General features: G+C 40.0%; 1 protein-coding gene across 2 annotated transcripts in view; it reads right to left on the bottom strand.

Moving 5' to 3' along the window:
- LOC133505914 (activin receptor type-2A-like) overlaps positions 1 to 18,946 on the bottom strand; it is a 48,493-nt gene extending 29,547 nt beyond the window's left edge. Inside the window, exon 1 of one of the 2 annotated variants that reach the window (XM_061829465.1) lies at positions 18,082 to 18,946. In XM_061829465.1, coding sequence (XP_061685449.1) covers positions 18,082 to 18,136 — 55 coding nt within the window. In that variant the 5' untranslated portion in view covers positions 18,137 to 18,946. The remainder of the gene's footprint in view (positions 1 to 18,081) is intronic. The other variant, XM_061829473.1, reaches the window with a different exon arrangement.
- Between the last annotated feature and the right edge of the window lie 3,082 nt (positions 18,947 to 22,028).

Raw genomic sequence — 22,028 nt, 5'->3', positions numbered from 1 at the left:
CACAAACCATCAAGCTGAAAACCAAATTCACACCAATCATTTCAATATGGAAGACTGTTTTCTGTGTGACCCAATCTCTGAAATATATTGTATAAGTATTTGTAGATCTCTTTTGTTAGTAAACAAAAATAATCACCAGTAAAGAGACATTACAGCAATGCATTACTGTAGTCTTTAAACATCTAATCAAGAGGACCTATATGGTATTTATATATCACACAAATGTAGCCAATTTTTCATAAAAAGATATTGAAAAAATTCTCAACACAACAGAAATGAAATAAATTACCGCCAAAGTGCAAATTTTTTTGTAATCCGAATGCCTATGATGGCTGTTTCAAACTGAGGCTCTGTTGAAGCCGTTTCTGTGTGACGTCACACCAAGACAACCCCAGTAAAGAAAATAGCTTTCTATATAGACAATCATACACACGGTTGAGATCGAGAGGAGATAGACAAAAGTGATGAATGCTCTGTGGAAGAGATGGGAACTGAAGAGGAGGAATTTTCTTATTCTTCCCATGTTCGAAAAACATCCCATGCAGGTGTAATTCAACCATATATGTTTGAACCTGAGTTGGCAAATGCAAAACAAGGACAGGATTTGGCGAGACCTGACGAAGTTGACGTGGAACTTTGCACCCAAAACACAGACTGGTAGGTGCCTCAAGAAATCTACGTACACCTTGTTGACGAAATAATCTAATTCAAACACATTTAAACGTCTGATGGTGCTTGCACATAGTGAGTCGTTAGTTGTTTTTGTTGTTGCCGTAAAACAAAAATCGAAACCTTCGGTATCGTTCTGCGTTTAAAGATTTAGCCCGTATTTTAAATAATGCACCTAACACTTGAGAGCACACACTGCCGTAGTCGAATTTCAGGGAGACCTCAGCGTCAACAGTACAATAACTCTACAGTATCCAAATTTTGTCACCTCCTAAACATCACATGGATACAGATATTAGCTGACATATACAGTATATCTGTAACGGTATTGTACTTACATTTAAAACGAGATAGATACTTGTCAATACGAAACAATTGAACACGTACGCACTTACTTGCTACCGGAGCCAAATGAACACTGTACCAGGTTTTCAAAGCAGCCCTCCGTGAAATGCTTGGAACATATTACTGTCCACATTGATTTGTAAATCCATTGCGCCCGCTTTGTCTTCACAAACCTGGTCCGTAGCCTGCCTATCTGTTCATCTTTCGGCCATTCATGTCAGCTGACTCAGTCAGCTTTGACGCAGAACAGCCGTATACAAAACACTTCCTCACCGTCTTTGGTAGCTTTTTCGCTCTCTGACTAAAATTTGTCTGGATGTGACGACACATTCCGGGGAGTTGAAAATCTTGAGACTCACGTTGACCCTAATTTATTTAATTTCTGTTGTGTTGAGAATTTTAAAAAAAGTGAAATTTTAACTACATTTTTATGATAGACAAATAAAATACATTTCCTCTGGATTAGACCTTTAACTGTGTATCTTCATGTGTCTCGATACGATTCTTGAGGTGGGATATCGGTCCGATATCGGACTGAATATTAAATCTTACTACTTGTATACAAACGGTCCCTTCCATAAGGAGTGTTTAAAAAAAACAAAAAAGCTAGCAGCTCCGATATCCCGACCGACCCTGAAAATTATCTCTGCCCTTCACATTTTAACACCACGCATTTGAAAAAAGAAAAAAAAAAAAAATACCTACCATGCCCTAGTTCTGAAATGTAGAAAATCAGAAACACATTTTTTTTGTTTGTCCTAATTAACTCAAGCACATCTATCCAACACTGCTTGGACAACTTCCAGAGCCAACATGATCACAACAACAGGTAAAGTGCTAACATAGTAGCATGACGTAAACGTGAATGTTGATTGCTTAAAGTTGTCTATTGACATTCCAGCTGAATTTCACCGTAAAACTGAACGCACATAATAAATGAACTATACCTAGTGAATGCTCAGATACGATGCTCAACGCTGACGTAAAATGAATGAGAAACCCCGAAATCCCCAAAAAATTGCAAACTCAAATCATCCATGTCAAAATAATGAATATTGATAAACAATTACTGTATAAACACTAGAGCTGCAACGATGAACAGATAAAATTCAATAGTTGCGTTGCCAAAGAATTTCATTATCAATTCATTGTCACGCAACTATGATGTCAGTCACCCATTGTGAGACACCATTAAAACAGTCACGTGCTCCATATCGCACAGCAGTGGACCCAGAGGCTGCCGAGTCATGGGTTTGACATATTTGCCTCTCTAAACAAGTGCTCATTTTACAGTGAAGAAAATAAGTATTTGAACAACCTGCTATATTGCAAATTCTCCTACTTAGAAATCATGGAGGGGTCTGACATTTTCATCGTAGGTGCATGTCCACTGTGAGAGATAATCTAAAAAGCAAAATCCAGAAATCACAATGTATGATTTTCTAACAATTTATTTGTGTGATACGGCTGGAAATAAGTATTTGAACACCTGTCTATCAGCTACAATTCTGACCCTCAAAGACCTGTTATCTGACTTTAAAAGTCCACCTCCACTCCATGTATTATCCCGAATCAGATGCACCTGTGTGAGGTCGTTAGCTGCATAAAGACACCTGTCCACCCCATAAAATCAGTAAGACTCATACTTGTAACATGGCAAAGACCAAAGAGTTGCCCAAATACACCAGAGACAAAATTGTACAGCTCCACAAGGCTGGAAAGGGTTATGGAGAAATTGTCAAGCAGCTTGGTGAAAAAAGGTCAGCTGATGGAGCAATCATTAGAAAATGGAAGAAGCAAAACATGACGGTCGAGCTCAATCGGAGTGGAGTCCTATGCAAGAAATCACCATGTGGGGTCTCAATGATCCTTAGAAAGGTGAGGTATTAGCCCAGGATTACACGACAGGACTTGCTCAATGACCTGAAAAGAGCTGGGACCACCGTTTCCAAAGTGACTGTTTGTAATACACTAAGACGTCATGGTTTGAAATCATGCATGGCACGGAAGGTTTCCCCTGCTTAAACCAGCACGTCAAGGCCCGTCTTAAGTTTGCCAATGAGCATTTGGATGATACAGAAAAGTCATGGGAGAAAGTTTTGTGGTCAGATGAGACCAAAATTGAACTTTTTGGTCATAATTCCAGTAAAAGTGTTTGTAGGAAGACGAATGATGAGTTCCATCCCAAGAAGACCGTCCCAACAGTGAAGTATGAGGGTGGTAGCATCATGCTTTGGGGGTATTTTTCTGCACATGGGACAGGACGACTGCACTATATTAAGGAGAGGATGACTGTGGCCATGTATTCTGAGATTTTGGGGAACTACCTCTTTCCCTCAGTCAGAGCATTGAAGATGGGTCGTGCCTGGGTCTTTCAACATGAATATTACCCAAAGCACACAGCCAGGAAAACCAAGGAGTGGCTCCGTAAGAAGCATATCAAGGTGCCGGCGTAACCTAGCCAGTGTCCAGACCTAAACTCAATAGAAAATCTTTGGAAGGAGCGTGTTTCTCAGCAACTTCCCAGAAACCCGTCTGATCTAGAGAAGATCTGTGTGGAGGAGTGGGCCAAAATCCCTCCTGCAGTGTGTGAAAACCTGGTGTACAACTACAGGAAATGTTTTACATCTGTATTTGCAAAGGCTACTGTACCAAATATTATCATTGGTTTTCCCAGGTGTTCAAATAGTTATTTGCAGCTGTATCCCACAAAGAAATCCTAAAAAAAAAAAAAAAAAAAAAAAAAAAAATCATACATTATGACTTCTGAATTTTTCTTTTTAGATTATCTTTCTCTCACAATGGACATGCACCTACGATGAAAATTTCTCTGCTCATATTTGTTTTTCATATGGACATTAAAGTGAATAATGTTATATGTATTTTTCATTACAATATCTATTTCAGAATGTTTATAGGGATGACACTTGACCTTCAAATATAACTGTCATCTGTATAACTATGATAGTCAAAATTAAAGTTTTGAAAAATGACTGGTTGTTATATCCAATAGCACAATTCACATACTATGTACTGTAAAAAATGAAAAGAAGCCACTAGCGCCCACCAACGCTGCTTTAGTTGGCAACAAAATCTGGGTAACGTAGAGCAAAGACGAGCTACACGTCGCTTTCGATATTAATGGAGAAAGTTAAAAAAGAAATGCTGTTGTTTTACGATGTAATGACTGTCGGAGTATGTGAATAATTGAAGAAAAAGTGGTTAAACTGGATGAGATTTTCTCTTTTCCAAGCGGGAAAGGTCTGGTCTGAAGCCAAAGTAGAAAGTGCAGGATGAGATGGTGTGTAATTTTAAAATTCCACCTTGGCACAGTCTGATCCAGGATGAAAGCACAGACAATACAGTGTACAAAAAGCTAATTCTGTATTTTAAATATAGCAAGTGTAGTATTGAAGTAAGAATTTTGGTATAGATACAATTAGTGTAACTAGTAGCCACTAACCACAATTTTAATTGTAAGTTTTCCTGATCCAAATACATTCATCAACAGAGGTCTTTGGTGCTGATCAAACGTTCTTTATCATCAACAGGGTGATGGGTTGGGGGGGAGGGCTCTCCTTTGAAACTTTTTCCCCAATGATGTACATCCATCAACAGCGGATATTTGGCTCCTGAGCAAAGGCCCACATTCGAAATGCACTGCCTGCCACAGAAGAGCACAATATTTAATAATTCACTAACCAAAATTTTACAGTAACCACACTGATGACCCAGGCTTAACAGAAAGCAGATGGTGTCAACATGGGAGCAGTGGCTGGGTGGGCTAGCTGGTTACAAAGGCTACACTTTTTCCATCCCCATCGTGAGAGGGAGCATTAAAAAGCACCATACTCAGCGACTGATTTCAATCCATTTAATCCCTGCTGGTATGCTGCAAAGACAAATGTGCGTTGGTTTCGGCTTCAATAAACACTGATGGCCAGAACATAGGACCAGTCAGGGGAATTCCCGGGTCCCTGACCATGAAATTCAGCAGTTTGGGGAGGGAGCATTTAGCCTCGTCACTTTGCGTCATCAGTTACAAATAGCCACCGCATTCCAAACATTCCTCTCAAGATGAGCCATTCAAAATGCCTTACATTTCAGAGTACAAGACAAAGATCTGCATCGCCCCTGTCACCAGTTTAAATTGTTTGGATTCATATGAAGGGTGTGTGAGGTGCCACTCGGGCTTAAAGCTGAAGTGTATATTGAATTTGCACCTATGCTGCTGTATCACCCGCTTGCATGAAATGCCATTTGTCTTCATCAAACAGCTAATGACTGAAAAGCGGAGCAGGTGGGTGGGAGGCACAACACAGAAGCCATCTCACAGACACTATTTACTGTATACCCTTGTGTTTGTGTATTTGAGAAGGCTCTGTGTCCAGTTCGCTGAAAGTTCTCATAAACCACAGCTTTAAAGCTGATTAATGAAGGACATTTTCTGACCCACCATGATCATTTTTTTCAAATCTATCGTAATACAACAGGATTTTAACCAATCTTCTGTCTGATGCTTTTTGTCCAAATCTAGATGGCCTGTCTTCATATTTAGGGTGCACTAATAATACATCCTAGTCCCTTCAGTAATTGTAAATGGGATTATATCGCATGTACCATAGGGGAATCATTTGAGAAATCTGATACATGGAATTAACTTCTATCTAAAGGTTTTCAAGCTGTTCATCAATCTTTATCACACATTGATGAAGAGGAAGGGAAGTGATTTATAAACTTTCAATGACAGTGAGGCCTTGTTCATTTGCGGTTCACCATTCACGGGCCCGCATATTCGCTACGGATGTCCTGAGTGCTGCAAAACATGCGGCATGAATGCAAATAGGGTCTAAAGTGCATGTTTTGTGTCAATTATTTTGTGAGCCATTTTTTTATTTGTTTTATTATTAGTTAGTTATGCTATTCTGTTTGCTGTGGTATGATAATTTAATTTTGATACGAGACCGTGTTTGTACACCGACAGTACTGAGCTGCCTACGCACACAGTCTGTAGGACAAAGTAAGCATCTTATGCTTACAGATGTAAAATGCAATTGTTTCTCACTGCCTCGTGTGCGCAATCATATGGTATCTTACATACATGCTAAAACACGTGCTGGCATGCATGCTGACAAGTTTAATCAGTTAATACTGCTTCATTATTTGCAGATTTTCATTATACCCCGGGGCAAATAACGGGTAAACGCTGCATATAAATAAATAAATAAATAAATAAATAAAATGGTTCCCAATAGCAGGACTTCAGATAGTAGCGATGCGAATGCAGAGTTACTGTTCTCCAAATTGGGAAATTTGGAAAACTCCCTAATCAGTCATACTGTTTTATTTTCAATATTACTCTTAAAATGTTTTGCTTACTAGAGCTACTAACGAATCAGTAATGATTTGGATTAATTTGCGAAGCCTCATGAAAAAAAAAATCCCAAAACATAATTTTTGGATTTGAATCAAAAAGAATAAAATACTGAATACTTACTTTATTCTGCCAAACGTTGCAATGCTGCCCATGGAGGCCACCATTTTGACTTAGTGTGCATCACTCCTGTGTATGTGTGCATTGTACAGTGAAGAAAAGAAGTACTTGAACACTCTGCTATATTGCAAGTTCTCCCACTTATAAATCATGGAGGGGTTTGAAATTTTCATTGTAGGTGCATGCATACAATACATCTTACACGTGTATTCTTTTTTTTTTTTTATCATTTTCATTTATTTTTTGCTTTTATGCATGGACTGACACAGGAGAGGCTCTCCAATTTCATTGTAGTTTCATATGATGACAATTTTAATCTAAGAAGAAAAATCCAAATCCAAAAATCACAATGTATGATTTTTTTAAACGATTTATTTGTGTGATATAGCTGCAAATAAGTATTTGAACACCTGAGAAAACCAATGTTAATATTTGGTACAGTCGCCTTTGTTTGCAATTACAGAGGTCAAACGTTTCCTGGAGTTGTTCACCAGGTTTGCACACACTGCGTGAGGGATTTTGGACCACTCCTCCACACAGATCTCCTCTTGATTAGACAGGTTTCTGGGCTGTCGCTAAGAAACACAGAGTTTCAGCTCCCTCCAAACATTTTCTATTGGGTTTAGGTCTGGAGACTGGCTAGGCCACACCAGAACCTTGATATGCTTCGTACAGGGCCACTCCTTGGTTTTCCTGGCTGTGTGGTTCGGGTCATTGTCATGTTGAAAGACCCAGCCACGACCCATCTTCCAATGCTCTGGCTGAGGGAAAGAGGTTGTTCCCCAAAATGTCACAATACATGGCCACGGTCATCCTCTCCTTAATATAGTGCAGTTGTCCTGTCCCATGTGCAGAAAAACACCCCCAAAGCATGATGCTACCACCCTCATGCTTCACTGTAGGGACGGTCTTCTTTGGATGGAACTCATCATTCGTCTACCTCCAAACACTGTTAGTGGAATTATGACCAAAAAGTTCCATTTTGGTCTTATCTGACCACCAAATTTTCTCCCATGACTCCTCTGTATCATCCAAATGGTCATTGACAAACTTAAGACGGGCCTTGACATGTGCTGGTTTAAGCAGGGGAACCTTCCATGCAATGCATGATTTCAAACCATGATGTCTTAGTGTATTACCAACGGTCACTTTGGAAACGGGGGTCCCAGCTCTTTTTAGGGCATTGACCAAGTCCTGTCGTGTAGTCCTGGGCTGATTCCTCACCTTTCTAAGGATCATTGAGACCCCACATGGTGTTATCTTGTATGGGGCTCCACTTCGATTGTGATTGACCGTCACGCTTAGCTGCTTCCATTTTCTAATGATTGCTCCAACAGTGGACTTTTTTTCACCAAGCTGTTTGGCAATTTCTCCATAGCCCTTTCCAGCCGTGTGGAGTTGTACAATTTTGTCTCTGGTGTCTTTGGACAGCTCTTTGGTCTTGGCCATGTTACAAGTTTGAGTCTTATCGATTGTATGGGGTGGACAGGTGTCTTTATGCAACTAACAACCTCACAGAGGTGCATTTGATACAGGATAATACATGGAGTGGAGGTGGACTTTTAAATGCGGACTAAAAGGTCTTTGAGGGTCAGAACTGTAGCTGATAGACAGGTGTTCAAAGACTTATTTCCAGCCGTATCACACAAATAAATTGTTAGAAAATCATACATTGTGATTTCTGGATTTTTCTTTTTAGATTATCTCTCTCACAGTGAAAATGCACCTACGATGAAAATTTCAGACCCCTCTATGATTTATAAGTGGGAGAACTTGCAATACAGCAGGGTGTTGAAATACTTATTATTCAAATACTTTTTTTTCTTTAATTTTTTACCATTTTCTTCACTGTAGTTTCACCGAGATCTCCATAAACCTAAGTTTATTCATTTCACTGAAGCAAGGTTGCATTTAATGTAGCTATCCAATGAGGTACACGGATGACAGGGAAGCACCACAACAGAACCATCGCTGGAGAGGTACTGCGTCAGATTGACTTGCAGAAAATTGATCCAACACAGCATGGCAGATGACTAGTGAGGCTTGGAAGCCAGAATGCTCAGTAGCCGCAGGCTAGCTGGAAAGACAACACCTTGGTCCAGTCCACAAGCATTTATGGCACAGACGAGAGCAACACAGACCCGGGATTTTACCTGTTGGCAAGGTACAACTTGGGTTCCTGGTTATAGAAGCAATTTTAAAGTAAAAAGAAAAACCTCTATGTATGGCGATGCGCAAGATAGAATGTGTCAGTCAAAACTTGCCAGCAAAAACTCATTCCAGTTCAATATGATTCTAACCACAAACCTCAAAACCATATGCTAACCACATCAAATTAGGTCAGAGGTATTTTAGCTCATCTTATGTGTGCTGCTTTTCCTAGTATGACTTACAATGGAGTAAGTGTGTTTAGGAACACCTAAAAGGTTTAACATGGGTAGCATATCAAACGGGACCTTTGTGTTACTTGGTGGCCCTCTTTTCATACTGCTGACCCAACCATCTCCCCGATAATTCAATCTGCTCCTTCCACATAAGTGTATAAAATCTCCAGAGAGCGCTCCAGCATCATTAGAAATTTACTTAAAAATACACTATAAACTAAATGATTCCCAAACAGTGTGCTGCACCGAGCTAGTGTGCAATGACAGATCAGGTGTACTACAGGAAATTATCTAATATCACTTAATTGGTCTGAAAAGTACCTTTAATTGACTACAAATTACAGGAAAGAACAAATGGGTGGTGAGCCGCATTGACTTGGAGGTGCGCCGGAAAAAACAAAACCCACATCTAAATGTTGGCATTCAAATCACAGCAAATCAAACAACAACCACCATTTCCTGTATTCTGAGAACAGCGCTAACACTACCTTTGTATTTATTTCTTTTGTTTACAGCCACCACCATTTTGACTTACTACGCATGCCCATATAAGCAGTTGTACAGTATTGTAGTCCTGTAGCTGATCATGAATCATGGATACATGTAGCCATCACAAAGACGATTATTTTTACAAAGGGAGGAGTTCAATAGCCATGTCAGAGGAGCTGCATGGATGTTCATGGTAGGCTGTGACCATGGTAGAAAAAAGTTGGAGCATGTTATCGGCAAGATTCATTTAACAAATCATGGTAGATGATTGATACGAGCTAGCAGGTAAGAAGCAGCTAAAATACTGGCTCGTCAGGCAGATGTTCCCAGCCAGCCAACATGGATTCAGGCATTTTACATTATAGACCCAACCAACCAAGCGAACAAAACAAACCAGCCTAAAGGGCAGTGCATTGCCCTGGGAGAAATCCAGTGCTTCGCATGAACAGTGTATCCAATAGGTCATGTAAAATATACCCGATTTTGACAATGTGATGTTAAATCCTCTCTCATTTAATAGTGTTTTCAGAAGATTTTTATTGAAAATTATGGATTTTCAGGGGTGCTGCCATTTTCGCAAGTCACATGACCTACGTGCACGGACGTGACGTGTACCGTGCTGCAACAAATGCTCATTTATATGAGACACCACTTATGCCCAGCGCCGATTTCTCGAACTTATTCTCATCCGATGAAGAAATAGTAGTATCGGTAGATCGGGAAGACGGAGGAATACTGCCATACAGATTTGAACCTGTGGCTGTAATTAATGTTGAATATTTGGATGGTTCTTCGGGCGGAATGACGCGGAGTCTGACTACTCGGAGGCCTACGCGCGACATAAGTGCGTAAACAAAGGCCCCCTAGGAGCTCCAGGCCAGCAGCCGTGGCTGGTTCTTCGGACGGGAATGACGCAGAGTGAGCTCTGGCGCCGGGCCACAAGCCGATCTTCCAGGCGGCGGAGGCCTTTAGCCTAGCATCCGGGACTAACGGCCTCTGCCGCAGCCAAAGGCGGGCCGTGAGCCGAGCTTTCAAGCGGTGGTCATTCCGTCCGAAGAACCATCCGAATATTCAACATTTACAGCCATAGGACCAAATCTCTAAGGAAGTATTCCTCACTCTTCCCGATCAACCGATACTGCTATTTCTTCATCAGATGAGGATAAATCTGAGAAATCAGCGCTGGGCATAAATGGTGTCCTATGTAAACGAGCCTTTGTTGCGGCACGGTACACGTCACATCCGTGCACGTAGGTCATGTAACTTGCAAAAATGGCAGCACTCCTGAAAATTCACAAGTGTCGATAAAAATCTTCTCAAAACACTATTAAATGAGAGAAGATTTAACGTCACATCGTCAAGATAGGGTACATATTACCTGACCTATTGGATACACTGTTCATGCAAAGCACTGGATTTCCCCTTTTAGGACACTACACACCTTGGCTATCAACTGTTTGAGCTCCTGCCATCTGAAGGGTGGTATAGATGCACAAAAGCAGGGACTAAAAGACTAAGGAATATTTTTTTCCCCAACAACCATCACCACCTTGAACATCATCTTTCCTCTCGCCACAGTATTAACGCAAAGGCATTCTGATTTAAATACCTTGAGTATGCATTCCATTTTACACATGTATTCTTTTTTTACATTTTTCATCATTTTTATTTATTTTTTGCTTTTATGTATGGACTGACACAGGAGAGGCTCTCCAATTTCATTGTAGTTTCATATGATGACAATAAATAGCATTCATTCAAGTTACACTTACAGAAGTAGCGCCGAAATGTATGTGTTTACTAACATGTGTTTTCTGAAGTGTTCCTGAGCACACGTGGCGATATCCTTTACACACTGATGTCTGTTTTTGATGCAGTACCGCTTGAGGGATTGAAGGTCAAGGGCATTCAATGTTGGTTTTCGGCCTTAGAGCTTACATGCAGTGATTTATCCAGATTCTCTAAACCAGTGGTTCCCAAAGTGGGGTCCACAGACCCCCAGGGGGTGAAAAACATCTTTCCAGGGGGTCCGCGACACGATGTCTGAGACAGAGTAATGATAAAATATTTTTCTGAAGAAAAGAACAAAAAAAGTTTTTTTCTTTCTGTCTCACTACGTCTCACATCCTATCTATCCTATTTTGAGCCCAGCCCAGATGAGTGATTCCCCCCAGCCCTACAATGCCAGTAACCTTACATTACACTATTTGCGAAAGTTGAGGTTGGGGGTCCGGGAGCTTTTTGAACGACTCACAGGAAATCCGGGCTCAGGTTGACTTTGAGAACCACTGCTCTAAATGTTTTGATATTACAGACCCCAGATGATTAAATCCACATTTTCCTTGCAATTGTATGTTGAGGAAAATTGTCCTTAAACTTTTCGACTATATTCTCATGCACTTTTTCACAAAGAGGTGAACCTTGCCCTATCTTTGCTTGTGTATGAGCAATTCAGGGAAGCTGTTTTTATACCCAATTATACCACCTCAGCTCTTCCAAATGAGCCTGTTTACCTGTGGGATGTGCCAAACAGGTGTTTGATGAGCATACTGCTGAGCTTCTGAGACCGTTCTACACAGTGGTGATCGTATCATTACAGTCTGGTTTGGGGCTGCCACAATAAAGGACAAACGCCAACTGCAACAGACAATTAAAACTGCAGAACAAATTGTCTGCACCACCCTACCAACCCTTGGGGGCTTGTACACCACCCGAATTAGGATAAGACAGGATCCAATTGGACGCTCCACATCCTGGCCACCAGCTTGTCGAGCTCCTTCCTTCAGGTAGACGCTACCGATCAACGCATACCAAAACTAGCAGGCATTCCAATAGCTTCTTAGCTCTTGCAATTAAGTTATTAAATTCTTGAACAGCTAAGTTACCATTTCACTGCAACATGCTGCCAGTTTTCTGCCTCGCGTTGTTGTTGTCACACCCTGTTGGGCCAATCAGTATTAGTATTTTATAAAACAGACTATTGCACGACTCGTCACTTTAAATTGCATGCACTCCTTTGAATCTTGACAGCCTTTGCACTGGACTAGTGCTCTAAATTCCAGAAATACTAGCTCTAATACTCTAAATACCAGAGGACTCTGCATCTTTGCACAACTGGGATTTCTTAAGAAAAAAAAAAACTGTCAATGCCTGTACACTGTCGATTGTTTTTGCCACTCTACATATATGTTGTACGAGGGCGGCACCAACTACCGGAAACTAATTCCATGTGTGTTGTTACATACCTGGCCAATAAAGATGATTCCGATTCTTTTTTGCCACCAATCATCGATTTTTGGGAAGGTGTCACAGCCATAAAATACTAAACTAATTATTATTTATTAAAAACATTTAAGTTCATCAGTTTGAACATTAAATAGCTTGTCTTTGTTTTGTACTCAATTAAATCTAGGTTGAACATGATTTGAGAATAACTGTAGTATGTTTTTATACGTTTTATACAACGTCCCAACTTCATTGGTATAGGGCAGGGGTGCCCAGACTTTTTGACCCCAAGAGCTACTTTTCATGTAGCCAGCCTCTCGCGACTGACCGGGGGGACATACACGCATCACCGCGACTGCCATGGAGAGAGCAAAAGAGAGACTGTAAATAGGAGACCAGCTTGCGAGAACACGCCTATGTGCGTGCAATAGACACATCTGCCACACTTGAATCAACTGACGAGGTGGATGCTAGGCTGACGTCACGCGATCAACCAAAACTGCCTCGCGATCGACACATTAAGCACCCCTGGTATAGGGTTTGTATTACACTTTTTAAAATGTTTTCTGTATTCTTTTACTTAATGACTGCGGATGGAGCCTACTGTCAATTAGTAAAGTCAATAAACATTGTATTTTACAGACCTGCACTTGTTCAGATGTATACATTGTGAATAAAAACCTGCCAAATACCTCCCTTACTCATCTTTTCCTATATAGTTTCTTTGCTCATTCGACCAGGTCAAGTGAAGTCAGAAAATCCTTCCCATGCTAATGTAACCTTACACCGGTAAACAGGAAGATCAATGTCTTCCTGAGACTGCTGCAATGCACAAAAACGGGAGCCTCTATGACAAGCATCCAGCAGTGTCTGTGGCAAAATATTACATATAAATTCATTCTGTATAATCATGGAATTGAAAGGCTGTACGATGCATGTGGAAGGATGACTTCAATGGCCAATAAGTTCACATCTGACAAGCAAATACAACGGGCTGAGGAAATTCAAACGGATAAACCAAGCAAAGGTGGACACGGCAGATCTGTTAACATTGTTTGCTTGTGTTAATATAGTTCAATTTTCTCAGGCAAAGCAAGACATTTTAATTAAAGGTCAGAGGACAGACATGTTATGGGATTAGTTAAAATATCTGCATTGTTTATGTTATATAATACATGCACAACATTTCCACGAAGTTGTCAACTGCAATTTAGCTAAAAATTTGTTTTTTTTAAGCATATTGAGGACTCCCCGAACATTCCCAAAAGGTCAACACATCAGGGCATGGTTACTCTATCCACTGCAAGGGCTACTGGAAATGCCATTGCAATTGATAAACAGCGCACTAGACTATATGCAATGGTGAGCAACGTGTCGAAATATGAGGAGGAAGATTTTAACGCACGGGAGCACCCAACTGACTTGGCATCACCAAATCGTACATGTTTAAGCCAATCGGGAGGTTGGAACCAGACAGTGATGACGACAAGCAGTCAAGTAGAATTTGTAAAATAGGAGTGCCAATGTTTTTTAGCATGACTTTAGGTATTATATACTCATATGTTTCAGTGACACGACAAGCGTTTACATAGTCTGCAGTATTCCTATATATTATGTGGCCCTCGCTCGAGTAGAGGTATAACAGGTCGCACAGAAAGTCTTTGCTGTGTCTGTTGCCTTGTCATATAGGCAAAAGTACTGACAGCAGTATTGAAAGGTACTGCATTGGTCTTTTCTTTCCTACTGCCCAGTGCATAATAACCTTAATGGAGTCATAGGTATATACAAGGAAATCCTCACCTCGTCTGCCGTGGCGGGTGTGATATTTCGTTCTCTTGGTGCTGGTCAAGGTCGGGATGGCCATAGGAAGAATAATTGGTACCCCACCTGGTTTCAGTCTCTGCCTAACTACACTTGTGTATCCAACGCTTTCTGCAAAGGCTTCCTCAAAACACGCCCATTCGAAGTGATCAGTAGAGAGGTTGGAATGCTTGCTAGGCACCCATTGCTGATCATGTTTCTTCTCCTGTTGATGGACTTTCCCTAGCTGCTGGTCACGTATTCCTTTTTCACTTGAAAAGCCAAAGAACTCTTATTTCTGCCTGCACTATTTGAACACCCAAATACCACAAAAAACTCATAACGTTGCTAAATCGCATGACAAATACTCAAGGACGGTAACAATAACATAGAACAACAGCACAAAACGCCAAATGAACAAGCTGTTTGGCTCATAATACGTCACAGGGCCGGACAAAGTCAAAGACCAGAAGGGGGTAGATGCAAAAGCAGAAGGCACATTCTGAAACACATTAATCGATTTAACTACTGTATATCTGCGATATAAACACTTCAAAATGGCAGATGTACTTTGTGAAGGGGTTATAGCGTTAAGAACATTGAATCTTTGTCTTCTGCTTTTAGACATTTACAGCACAATTTTTCTTTAAGATTTCACCTAATTGACATCCCAAAAAGTATTGAATTGGTCAACTTGCATTACATTAGGCAGAGCATTTTTTTGAACGAACATACGTATTGGAAGCCTGCGATATGCCCGCGTGTTTTGTGGGCATTTAGGTTTTGCTCCACAGAGATTATGATGGTCCATCAAACTGTGAGATTATTCAACTGTAAGGTATGTGCTTTGGCTCCAAAAAGGTTGGAATTCGCTGCTCTGGTCAATATCATGTGTTCAACAGAATGGCATCATGTTTTAAAAACAACCATAAGATTGCTAGGCTACGTAACGTTTTGATGGCTTGCGAGTCGAATCAGATGAAAAGTACGTGAACATACCTCAAGCAAGCCTTACACTAGGTCCTTTCCTCCACAACCACGTTTTTTTCCCCCATTTTCTTCTTATAATACAGTTGGCGCGATCCACTTGTTTTGTCATCTCCATGGTAATGAGTGGAGTCATGTTGCATTTAAGTTTACAAGAAAAAGCCCAATGATCATAAAAAACAGGATGCGGTAGTATCGGAAAATACGATTTTATTGCAGTAGTCTGCCATTGTCTAATCGTGAAAGAGTAAATTTGTCTTGTAGTCTGATCCGCATATTACATGCCGTCTCTCAACAGACTTGTCTCTCCCATTCTGGTGACAAAGTTTTTTTTTTTGGTTTTTAGGTAACTTTATTGGCAGTCAAATATTTACAGTACAACGTCAAAAGACGGGAAAAAACTGTAGAAATACTATTCTATAAAAATAAACTGGCTTTTAGGTTCAGATATACTGTGCAAGACGGTGACACGGAATAAATGTCTTTCTAGTAGCCGATCAATGACATCACTGATTGGATCTGTGATTTATGACATCAAAACCAAATCAGCTGATCATAAAATCCCAATGATCAGCCGATTAAATCAGGTTGATCAAATTGGCGTAGTCTTCCCAAAACAGACACGTAGTAATTTTAAGCTTTTCAGCTACATTTTTGTCTGCCCAAATTTTGGAAAAGTTGGTCTGTCACGGCCTGACATGTAAAGAACAGAAGGCGAGGACATTTCCTCATTGAATTTGTGCTCATATTGTAAGTCTGGATATTTTTTTGTTTGTTTGTTTAACAATAATGTGAAAATAATAGTGAAACATTTGAACCAACTTGTTTAAAATAATAATAAAAATAAATTGTTGAAATGCCTTGTTGGAGAAAAGTCAGTCAGGTCGTCCCACGTGGGGTAAGTGCTTGCAATTTCATCCATCCATCCATGAATCGATCCATCCATCCATTTTCCGCCAGTGGGTACCATTTTTGTTGTTTTAATTAGTTGTTAGAATGTTCGGAGAGATCACTACATACAGTCCCAATATCTCAACACCTGGCAACACTGAAGAAAAGTTGTTGCTCTTGTTCGCTTGCACTATTGACACATGCACACATTAAAATCAAAGCATATTTTACATTTTATTTTGACTGTGCAAGAGCTCCAAGGGCCGGTCAGATACTGTGGATGGGCCAAATGTGGCCCGCAGGTTGTACTTTACCCAAGTGAGCTGGAAGTCTTTAAGCTCATCCATGAGGTCAGTGGTTTTGGGGGGCAGTCTCTGGTACTCGTTTGAGAACCAGACAAAAATTATGTGACCCCTCCTTATATAACCCTCACTTTACTCTCTTTACAAATTTTAAACTTAAGAAAACCTTTAGTAAAAGACTTTCACACATATAAGAAGTATTACAATCACTAAAAAATGCCATTTGAAATAAGAGTCTTTAGTAAAGCTGTTAATAGCATTTACCAAAGCAACTAACCTTAACTGAAAAAAATAAGAACTTGAAACAAATAGTCACCATAGGCAACAACTTCAGTAACTAAGCCTCAGCTGGCCTTCTGCACACATTGGACAATGTCAAACAAAGATTCAATAATTGCCATTTCTTCTGTAAAACTGCATGCCTCTCAAGCCTGTCATTACTATCGTGGTACAAACATTCATAAACCAATGCTGATCTAGAAAACCAACAACAGGGAAGCCAGATATAAAGAATTAAGGAGGCAATGCTTGGTGGGAAAAATCACGTAGTTACAAATCAGATATGCTTACAAAATCATATTGGGAGGCCTCGAGAGACGTTCATGTGTTATACCAGCTTTTAACATGTTTCATTGCTGCAAACATGGACTTTGCACTTGCAGGCATTAAGAAATCTGCCTGGTGATGGACCTGGACATTTAGTTTTTTTTAATCTGGATACAAGATGTGTAATGAAGAGCAAGTTCAGCAAGAACGCCAGCTGCCCAATGGAACCCTTTACATACCATTCAGTTCGACACAGAATTAAGTGTATTATGAGGACTATATATCATAACATGAAAACACTGCCGTGTGGATCAACTAAATCAAATAGTATGTGACCTTTGCAACTTAACTGTTTGTCACTGATTGAGCTGCATCGACAACCACCTAGGCGTGTTGCATACAAATGTTTTGATAAAGGGCACTATCAGGACGTGAATATTTGTTTTAATAGTGCATGGTGCTATTGCTTATAAAGGAGTTATAACGAGTGATCAGTGTTTACATGAATAACATTTTAGGTCATGACTCGCACAAACGCATTCTGCAACACTGGTGGTTAATTGCTAAATATTCATAATTCATAAATTAAACGAAATACGCATTAGGAAAAGTAGATTTCTCTCCTTTAGCCCATCAGTTCGAAAATACTGAACGGCTAATTCCAATCGTATTCTGTGTGTCTACAATTTCAATTCATATATTCGCAACAGTGCACACAATACAATGCATTAAAAGTATAATTCTATTTTTTATTTGAATACTATTTAATGTGGATAAAGAGCCCGGACGGAAAAAAAAATAAAAACACCACCAGCCAGGATGAGATTAACACACCCACCCGTTCCCCCACTGGGTTTCAATGCACCTGATTCTGCACAGGTAACAACCAGCATACATTGCGCAAAATGGGCACAAGACTGTGCGTACAGTACAGTACCTCCAAACCCACCTGAAGAACAGGAGATGAGGAAAACGGCGAGGGCCAATTTGGTGGCGTCTCCCATTTTCCATCCGAATCTGATACTCAGATAAGAAAAAGGTAAAAAGAAAAAAATACGAGGAAACAAACAAAAAAAAAAAAATCCTCAAAGCGGCAGAGTCAGGAGGAGGTCTGTCTCTGCAAGCAGGACATCTTTACAACCAGCTCAATCCAAAGATATCCCGGGTAATGCAAGCTTCACTAGTCCGAAAGAGGGGGGAGGGGGAACTTGGAATTTCCACGTTTACAGATGAGCAATGGTAGGCGATTTCTTCCTGACATTCAAGCCAACACTAACATACGTTTGACACGCTGCAGCATCGTAAGGAACAAACGTGGCTTTGTTGGAACGATCGTTTTGTCAGAGCAGCGGAACAGGGAACCCGAGCCAAAACCGGACAGAGACAATCTCCATCGGATTGGAAATCGAGCGCACTCCGTCCTCTAATCAAACTTGTCCTCGGTGTGCCGCTTAGCATTGCATGAAAACGTCAAAGTGGCAACCATTTCCCAACACCAGAGTGAAATGCCTTGCGTCTGTATTTTGTCCCAACTCCGCGCGGTAGCCTGAATATTGCCTAATAGTCGCACCAAGCAGCCAGGCCACAGCCGAAGATCGGTCCGCCGCTCCAGAAGGCAAAAACAGAGTAGAACTGCGAGGTGCTCTCTGCTTAAACCTCTTCAACAGACGTCCTCATCGAAATATGATCATTTGACGAGTGCAACCACTGGAAACGCCGTTAATCCTTGTAACTAATATGGCTCTCGAAATTAGGACGCGCTGATTTTCCAGCCTCCAAAGTCCGCTGCCGCTTCTGCTCCAGACAATTCAAGATGGCGAACGGATCCGCAACAAGACAAGGATCCTTTACTTCCGGTAAGGCGTTTCAAAACAATACTTATCTGACAAAATTACATTGTTGCTCTAATTTAAAAACAATCGTGCATATTTTCATAACCAAAATCGTATAAACACCTTACCCACAATTTTATTATTTTCGTCATTGTTTAGTGTAAGAAAAAAATCGCGCTAGTGTTGTCCGGTCGATGTGTTGCTTATTCCCGTGAACTTGATTCAACTACTGTACGAGCGAGGCATTGTTTTTGTTGAAGGTTACTTTTTTTTTTTTTTTTAAATCGCGTTTGGCCATTGTGACTGAGAGGGCTTATATCCAAAATATTTAGACGTCTCTGTAGTTTTATTAGTACTCGAGTCATTGTAATCTACAATTCAAACACTAATTCTCTTTGTATTAGTTGTCCTTAGTTCACTTTTAATTCCAGTTGCTCTCAAGTTGACCTTTTAGAAATATCTTACCAATGTTCTATAGAATTTGAATATACTAACTTGCTTTTTTTAACCAGGTGCAATGAAAACGAAATTTGAGTTATGTGATTTTACAAGTCTTTGAGACGCATTGTCTTTATTGATAAGATTTGCCACTTTATACTTTTCTTTACACAGAAGACTGATGTTTTTCATTATGCCTATTACAATGACAATAACAAAAAAACTGCACATGTACATATTTGTTTGCATTCCAAATGCATCACCACAAAGTTAGCATGTGTGCCTTGAATTTTTAAGGTTCTGAATTCAAAACTTGTCTATATCTTTTGTGTGTGATTTCGCATGTTATTGCATGGCTTTTTTTTTTCTTTCTTGCTACAGTACTCTGGTTTCTACCAAGATTTCCAAAAGGTGCATGTTTGGTTTAGTTCAGTGGTTTTCAAACTTTTTGGGCGCTCAACACTTTTTGGAGATACTTTTTTTTTTCAAATTTTCTAAAATTGCAAAAAAAAATTGGATTAATGGGTAAGCAGTAAATACATAGCCTTGTATATTATACAAATAGAATGTCGGTCCGTGGCATCATACCTGTTACTTTGTGTGGCTCAACATAGATTACATTAGAACAAAAAGCCTCCATCCGGAAAATATGCCAAAATGCACATGGTTTATTACGTCTCAGGGTGCTCAGTAATAAATGCTGAGAAATTCCAAATACTATGAAGTCTCGATATAGGCTTGGCCCATCCCCAAATCTGTGTGACACTAATCTTTCTAATAGCCTGGAGCAGATCTTAAACGTAAGGGCTGCGAAACGATTAAGAGGTCAAAGGTCTCAGGGGATCTTTCTGCCAAGCTGGAAGCTGAGTCACCTCTTCTATACTGGGGTGTTTGCTTTCATTTTCAGTAAAAAACACATTTCTGTAAAGAGCTTCAGGCACCAACACTTTCGAGGTGAGGAGTTCAGCTTCTTGTAGATGATGTTTCCTTTCCAGTGGGTTACAGCTATCTCTGGAAAGGCCTCCTGTATTCAAGGAAGAGGATATTTATTATTTCACACATTCAGTAATGAAAGACTGTAAAGGTAATTAACAAGATGTGGTTACCACAACTATAAAGTGCGGCATCATTAGATTACGTACCATGGTCAGATTCCTGTGTCATGCATCACAAGCATTTACAGTGGACAGAAAAAGTCGCCACATGAGCGTTCAAATGCTCGGTTTTTGGGCTTTAAAAAAACGAGACCAAGATCATTGATTTCAAACCTTTCTTCATCAGTCTTTTTGAAAGAGGATATGGAAATAAGAAACTGAAATAATGTGGTTAAACAAGTATGCACACCATCTTAAACTCGGATGTGACTGTTGACTGCTGCTGAATTAAAATGAGTTTGAATGTGATTGGTCAATTCTGAACACAGCAACATCCAGTTATATGGGTGTGCACACTTATGCAACCACATTTCAGTTGTTTCTTTTTACTTCTCATATCAAAGTTGTAAAAAATGAGATGTACATGTTGCAGGTCAAATTGATGGTAGAAACATCCTGTATTGACATATATTGGTCCCATTTTTGTTTTTATAGGTTGGCATTTTTCACAGAAGTGTGTGAACATTTTATATCCACTGTATCTTATCACGGAATTCCAGGTGACTATTAAACAAGCTCAAATGTGCTTTTGTGTTTCCCATGGAAAACAATTTCAACCATTTAAGCCGTAACATTCAAGTGAAAATTAATTGGAGGCAAGTTTTTTTTTCTTTCCCTTAAACCCTCGATAAACCCAAAAGCTATGAAACTGAAAGAACGTAGTACAAAGTTACCTATGACAGAGGGGAGTTTTAGTCACTTCACGTGAAAAGGTTTCTGCACCTTTGAGTGCAGAAGACTTCCAGCTATGCTTCTGGAGATTTACTGTCCAGTTCATCCCATTACTCAACTATCAGATGCCAAATCCCGTCTAATGGCATTACACGTGCCAGAATTACGTATGATGATGCTCACTAATGAGAGCTCAGCAGATACCTTACTGGAACCATTGGCCCCTTTGCACAGAGCAGCCCTCAGGCTTAATGGACTCAGTATTGAGTGTCGGGGAAGTCAAATTTATTGACAAAAGGCTTTTAACAAAAGCAGGTAGCAGGCAATGTGCATTGCAGCACAAAAAATGATGTAAATACACCTAGATGTGTTGTTTTGTTAATAGGTGCAGCTTGAAATGTGTTTATTATGTGTCAAATTGACCAAAAGATTACATTGAAAGTCAAAGTATGCTTTAGGAAAAAAGGATACTAATATATGCAAACACTTATGATAAATAGGCACATCCTCAAAATGTGGTTGTTACCACCTGGTCATCTGCATCTGATTTGAAAAGTGATTCATCCACTTATGAAGATGAGCTGAACACTAACATTTTTTCATTTCTATCTTGTCTATTCAAGTGCCTGAGCAACAGAGGATTTCCAGAGAAACAAACAGCCTATATATTGGCTCCAAATGACAGAAAATAATCATTTATAAATCTGCTTTTGGTTTGTCACATTGCCACAGACAAAGCGATTTACCGTATCTCAGCACCCATTCTGAACACACCCCATCCTGTTGTTTCAGCATGAATG

This window comes from Syngnathoides biaculeatus, chromosome 2 (assembly GCF_019802595.1).
Source record: "Syngnathoides biaculeatus isolate LvHL_M chromosome 2, ASM1980259v1, whole genome shotgun sequence".
NCBI lineage: Eukaryota > Metazoa > Chordata > Actinopteri > Syngnathiformes > Syngnathidae > Syngnathoides > Syngnathoides biaculeatus.
Note: the sequence above shows the minus strand (reverse complement) of the source record. Positions and strands in the feature narration are given on the sequence as shown.